At 41.5% G+C, this 6,760-nt stretch overlaps 2 protein-coding genes across 2 annotated transcripts in view; both read right to left on the bottom strand.

Annotated features, from left to right (window-relative positions):
* Positions 1-6,760, bottom strand: part of sfxn3 (sideroflexin 3) — a 234,876-nt gene that overhangs the window by 66,152 nt on the left and 161,964 nt on the right. The gene's annotated exons all lie outside the window — the stretch shown is intronic.
* slc25a16 (solute carrier family 25 member 16) lies at positions 43-6,757 on the bottom strand. Its single transcript, XM_084020684.1, has 10 exons — positions 6,189-6,757; positions 5,855-5,977; positions 4,638-4,730; positions 4,422-4,555; positions 4,255-4,318; positions 3,891-4,012; positions 3,717-3,783; positions 3,454-3,616; positions 3,266-3,334; positions 43-2,425 (listed from the first exon to the last, which is right to left on the bottom strand). The coding sequence occupies exons 2-10, from the start codon at positions 5,943-5,945 to the stop codon at positions 2,269-2,271; spliced, it is 960 nt and encodes a 319-aa protein (XP_083876810.1). The 5' UTR covers positions 5,946-5,977; positions 6,189-6,757; the 3' UTR covers positions 43-2,268.

Consider the following 6,760-nt stretch of genomic DNA (forward strand, 5'->3'; position numbering starts at 1 on the left):
AGACATAACCGTGGCCTAGGTGTCTTATGACAGTTGATGCCAAATTCATTGTTTTTGTCTGTAGACGGGAGGGCGTTTTTATGAAAGCATAATAGAAGAGCCCTTGTATGACAGACAAAAACAGAAGAATGAAAGGGTGTCTAAATGTGAACAGTCTGTGTTTAATGGATGATGTGGAAGTGAAAGGGACTTTCACATTACACACTTTTTACACTTCACATTTACCAGTCAAATCCATGCGTGACACTAGACAACAGCTGGTCACCTATTGCAGTTTCAGTCAAATAAATGCAAATGCATCTGTGGCTTGGATGTGTGGCATTAACATGCATGCGTGTGTGTGTGTAAAGATACAGGCGTTACTGTTTTTAAAAGATGACGTAATGTAATTCAGACATTGCTTATTAAACAAGTCAGAGGAAAACTGAACATGTACAAATAAGAGAAAATAAAACTGACAAACATAAAAAAAATGTCATTGTTCAATCATCATCAAAGCTATTCAGTCATTCTAACAAAGCTTCATGAAGTAGTACAGCATACATTTACATATATAAATAGTCTACTTCTCTTACATAATTATGTTACAATGAACAGCAGGAATTTTTTAGAACTAAAAAAAAACAATAAAAACCTGATTTGAAACCAGACAGAAATCCAAAAAGCAGTAGATGAAAGCACAGCAGTACTCGAGCGATTATACTCTTAAGCCCATGCAGGTGGGCACAATTGGATACTGTAGCTCATTTAAAGTGACAAACAACTGGCAATCAACATATATCAACATGGCGGTCTCATTTACTTGTACCTTTCAAGGTGATTTTGGGAGAATTATATGATTATTTTATTGATTTACTCGACTGAGCTGCTGTGAGCTACAATTCTTTCGATAATCTAAGGCAGGCGATGCAAACCATGGGTCACATGACGAGTCTGAGCGGTAACAATATGATGATGCTGCTCTTTATCATTTCCCTCTATTCACGTACATTGATCTATAAGCTGAGGCATCAAAGGAAGGAAGCAACTTTAGTAAAACACAAATCATTCTGGTAAAGTAAGGAGGATGCTGATGAGGTTCATGTAAACATGAAGGTGCACTTGGGATCCAAAGTGATTAAACTAATATTTTTCATTCAGTATATATTGTTTAAAAACACTGCGTACATTATACTATCTCACAACTTGCTTTGTACAGAGGTGTATGAAGTGTTTATGAATGCTGTGTTCAGCTCTGATGGTAAACAATACAATACAATGCTGCCACCCAGTGGCAACAGGATGCTAAATCAATAAATAAACGAAGAAAAAGCTACAGCGATCGAGTGCAAATTTCTCCTGAGTCCATTTCCCTCCCTCCAGACGTACCACACCTACATCCATGTTATGTCAAAATGCTGACACTCAAAATATCTTTCTGATCACAGCTGAGAAAAAATTCATTTTCAACAAATGAAAACAGGTACATTAACTACTGTAATTCAAGATTTGGCAATAAAATGTTAAGTTGTCAAACTAAAATGACGTGCTACCTCAGTCACTGCATCTTAACAAGAAAAAAAAAGAAAAAGACCCTACAAGTTAATTATATATTTTTAAATTTGTGTAGGGAACAAAGGGAAGGACGTACAAACGGTAACTTCTCCTCATCTTACTGCATCCCAAACCTGCACACTCAATTTAAAGACACGCTAAACTGCGAATAAACAAACATATCATAAATCAGATTTTAAAACTCCAGTCATATTTCAATAGCCACTCTTTCATCACCAATTCTGTGAAAAGAAGCTATGATAAACACTTAAAAAAAACAAATGCACATCATTGAGTTACCTTCTTTTTAAAGAAACTGCTAATTTGATCATTTTAAGCTGCTGTCCATCTTAAGATCCCTTAGACAGGTCATGACGTAGACAGAAAAAGACACGCGAGTGTGAGGACATCTGTGTGAATGAGGAGGCTTCTACACAGTTAGTGGGATGTTCATGTTGAACAGCACATCGTTGTCATCCAACCAACCGAGCCGCTGACCTGCTGCTGTGTTTGATCTCTCTTACTGTCTCATATCCAGTTTCCTTTCTCAGCGTTAACTGGCTTCCCTGGTGCCGTCAGTGAACTCGAGGAAAAGGACGATTCCCACACGGAAGAATTTAAGACGTAGCGAGTGAGCCTCCGATCCCACTACGATGGAAACGCTGAGGTGGATCTGCTGAATAAGCGGGAGCAAAACGGGCCCAGCTGCAGACTTGGAAGGTATAAAAGGAGCGACTAGTTCAGGTGGAGGGTCTGCTTCATGAACTCATAGGTGGTAAAGGCCACTGCCTGGGATGGGACACAGCGGATGTAGTTGAGAGAAAGGCCTCGGTACAATCCCTTCTTCACCCCGTACTCATTATACACATACACCAGGGTCTTCCTCAGTGATCTGTTCAGGTGCAAGACAAGAAATCAGACATTTCAGAATGGCAGGAGGGGGAAAACAGAGTAATCTACTGTTTGTTTTTCATAAAGACAGTAAGTCTTACAAAATCAAATTCCTAATGATGCTGAGCTGTCTAATGAAGTCTTGCATGATTTCATGTCACTTGTGTTATGAGGACGATTACATTCCTTGAAGTTTTGGGCTTGGACATTTGTATCTAATGTAAATCTGTGGAATTTTCTCTCCACAAAGCATGCGCTTCACAAAATCTGCTTAGAAAACCAAATGTAAAATTGATTATTTTAAGCGGGAACGCTTCAATTAATATCCAAAACACTTGAATTCAAACACTGATTTGTTTTTAAAACATGGACTCCTTGCCACAGTGAATAAGCGAGAAAAGGACCAATATTACAGAATACTAACAAATCCCAATTAGACATAAACTCACTAACGTTTCCTCCAGGGCCAATGATCCTGTAGCTAGTTGAGCACTTCAACTATTACTAATGATGTAATTAAGTTGAACGCTTTTCATCTCTATTATTACCCTGAGTATCACAGCACACTATAATTATTTCTCCTTCATTTCTCCTTTAAAGGGTCACCCATAAGATAATAGTTTCACTGCAGAGCTCGTAAAATGAGAACACAATAGTGGATTGACTACTTGGTTCTTTGTTCTTGTTGCACAACGATATTCTCCAGTGATACCAAGATATCTAAGAGCTAACGATTTGTCTCACTATAATTTCCTGAAACATTTCACACACTGACTACAATGTGCAGCAGCACACGGTGGCATGAAAGAATAAGGAGAGTAGGAACATTGGTGATACTTACACACATTTATCGGAGTCGGGAAGCACGGATCCTAACTGCATTCTTCTTCTAGCCACGTCCAAGGGGTAGCTAGTGGGGAAGAAACACGATGTGATCCATCAACCATCATCAAATCCGTGTAATCAAAAGCAAACTCCAGCCACTTTGTCAGCTCGAAAGCCTGCTGGCTGCCTGCCAACAGCACTTACGATATTGTCTGAGCGATGGCACCGGCTACCCCCCCACAGAGCAGGTTGACGCGAGTTTTCAGAATGAGGACGTCGGGGTTGTCTGAGGAGGGGCGTCCCAGCAGCTCTGGGAAATGTTTCAAGCCGAGGCTCTTCAGGGTGCCGAAGGTGAAGAAAGAAAAACCTGGAGGATAAAAGCAGGCTGATTACTATGTGATGGAGGATGTGCACAGTGGATAATAATCAAAGGCTGGTAGCAATGTCTGCAAAATAATCATAATCACCTGCATAAGGGGCCATCCCAATAAGTGTTGGCGTAAGTCCCCTATAGAAGCCCGGGATGCCCCCCTCCTTTACAAAAAAAAGAACAGATCTGAATGCATGCAACACTGACAAAATGAAAGACTATACTGTTTGTGAAGACTGTTTGTTTCAGAAGCTGAACCCCAGCACGCTACCTTAAGGTAGATGGTGTGGAAGGCGTTGGCGATTCCAGTGTAGCGATGCTCTCCTGTCACCTGGAAGGCCAGTCTGGCTCGGATCACATCCAGAGGGTAGGTGAATATCACAGCAGTCATCCCTGAAAACACACGAGATAACAACAAACGTCGCAGAAAGAAATTGTGGTTATGCTTCAACATGATTTACTGATATTAAGCATTCTGTAGCTGTATTTAATTTGACGTGACTGACTTTCCACTTTGCCTCTCAATCTCTTTAGACTGATGCTGACTCATAATGTATTTGTACACATGCAGTGCATGATATCCAAATGACAAAGAATGAAAAGGCAATTCTTAAAAGTCAAGAACATTAAATTACCTGCCATAGATCCTGCCACGAGGCGGTGGATGTGTCCAGAGATCCCAATCTGTATACTTAGTAGCTACAACGGGCGGAAACAGAGGTCGACAGTTTCACCATTTTCACCGACATTTCACACCCAGGTTTTATAACCATTGTAAAGTGCAATTAAGTATGAAATGTACCTTTTTATATCTGTCAAAGGCCATGAACTGGATGGCTCCATAAGGAAATATCCGGACCATCATCGCCCCATTGCCCTTGTACAAGCCAAGGAAGCCTTCTTTCTGTGGCACAGCTCTGAGAGTGGAAAACACTCCTGCAAAGCAAGATCAGAAATCTCACTCATGCAGCACAGATGTGTGAAAACAAACACTTTCCAACGCTTTCCATGTTTTTACCTAGATGTTTGTAATGAGGGTTCTGGGCCTGGAGAAGAATCTTGATTCTGTCCAGAGGAGCAATGGTACTTTTGGCACAGCATCCTGCAACACCTAAATAGAAAACACATCGACGCATTTATTATCAAATGTGCAACTTTTCATCTTACCACGGCAGACTGGTGGATAATGTTGTTTCTTAATTTATCTTGAGTGAATTGGAATTATAAGGGTAGCGTTTGTCATAGAAGTGTATTGAAGTAGCTAATAGTTGGATAAAAGGGGAACAAGAAGTTCAACACACGTTTCAAAATAAGAGGAAGAACCACAAATGTCACAGCGACTTAACTGTCTTTTCTCAAATGCCAGCACGATGTAGAAAATAAACACAGTAGACATTAAGATTATGTTTAAATCCACCTTGTGTCTGTGTGTGAGAACTACAATGTGCATTTTCAATCAGGTATCACGTGTAGGCGTCGTCGTGCTAAAGGTGGCACGGCATGCTTTAAGGGGACAGGGATAAAGTATGTGAATAATGATTCATTTAGTAACAAAGTACCCATACGTATGTGAGTATGAAAGTCAATATTGACTGTTATTTTTTATGTGTAAAAAAAAAAAATGCATAGTACTCATTGCTTGTTTGTATGTACTGGCACTTTAATACCTTGCACTTTGTATCTTAACACTTATCTCTGTTGTATACGAGCTACGGGTTGACGTAGCATTTGGGCGTGCTTGAAACGTGTTCTTGTGAAATCCTTTCTGTACTGATAGCAATATACTGTTGCACTTTCTGCCAACAAATGTAGTTATTGTAAGTCGCTTTGGATAAAAGCGTCTGCTAAATGCCCTGAATGTAAATGTGTTAGGTCAAGCTCATCAGGGAGGTCAGAGATGACTGTCGGCAGAGGAAAGACGTCTCCAGAGCGACCTATTTCAGTATCTAAAGGTGCCATCAAGGTCAGGTGTGTCAGTGTCAGGGTCCCACGGACTCTGGCGGGCCGACCTCTAAACAGAAGATCAGAGGTTCGATCCCCAGTCCGCATGTCCTTGTGCAAGTTACTGAACTCCTGTTACTTGCTCCAATGTGAATGGACGTCCACGACAACATTAGATCCTGGTGGCATCTTGTACAGCCTCTGACATCAGTGTATGAATGTGTGTGAGACTGGTTAAATGTTGACATGTAGTCAGCTTCGTACGTGCACAATGCGTTGAGGGCTCGTGCCTACCTCCAGCTACAAAGGAGCGAAGAAAGTGGTAGTCCCTCTTGGCTGGTTTGCTTATCGCAGGAGATGTGGAGACAGCAGCCTCCGATGTCATCCTTCCTGCTCAGGAATCTGTCGCATCCATGCCTGTGCAATTTGGGGGAAGGTACTGTAAACGCACACTAGTAGCATGTATCACCACCCTGGCACATATCTCTATAGCCAAACCAGACTGACGGTGTCAGTTACTTAATGCTGGTGTAAGGTTGCCATGTCATGCTTTGCAATTACAAAGTGTCAGAGTTAGTAGACACGACCAGTAGGTAGATTTAGCTAAGAGACAAGGGCTGATACTCACAAAATAACCACAATTGTTGGAGGCACAAAAGGTCTGTCCGGTGAAATCTCTTCGATGAATCACCTTCGCTGAGTCTCCAGCTTCTCTCGTGTCCCCGACGTTAACGTTACTTCCTCGGGATAATCCTGGCTGTTAAAACGTAGCGTTACCATGGACACCGGCTGGGCCCGCACCGAGAAACGTTTTCTCTTTCACCGTTTCAGTTGAAAAAAAAAACCCGGACAAAAACACGCTGTGATGGGTGAGGCTGAGGCACTTCTAACATTCACGTAAAAACAGTCGTGCCCTTTACCCGTTTGACGACTGACGGGTATCTGACCGAATCAGTCGCACGTTGATGACGTAGGGCGAAGGCGACAGAAGAGGGGGCGAGAGGGAAAAGAGGGGGGGCGGGGATTTAGCGGCATAATACATTTCAGTAATGCGGTTTGCAATGTTGTATCGTATTTATGACGGCAATTTAACGTTAATAACGTAGAAAAGTTATTAAACACTGCGTATTCTGTTTAAACTACTACTTTAAAAAACAAATAGTTAGCTTGCTAACATCAACGTTACTATACGAACAATAC

The sequence above is a fragment of the Eutrigla gurnardus genome (assembly GCF_963514095.1).
Source record: "Eutrigla gurnardus genome assembly, chromosome: 11".
NCBI classification, from domain to species: Eukaryota; Metazoa; Chordata; class Actinopteri; order Perciformes; family Triglidae; genus Eutrigla; species Eutrigla gurnardus.

Bases quoted from the DNA above. Each gene is read 5' to 3' on its own strand.
- slc25a16 (XM_084020684.1), bottom strand. From the start codon at position 5,945: ATGACATCGGAGGCTGCTGTCTCCACATCTCCTGCGATAAGCAAACCA. The intron at 4,556-4,637 runs GTAAAAACATGG...CTTGCTTTGCAG, and splicing joins CCCTCATTACAAACATCTAG to GAGTGTTTTCCACTCTCAGA. The intron at 3,617-3,716 runs GTGATTATGATT...TTTATCCTCCAG, and splicing joins TGGGATGGCCCCTTATGCAG to GTTTTTCTTTCTTCACCTTC.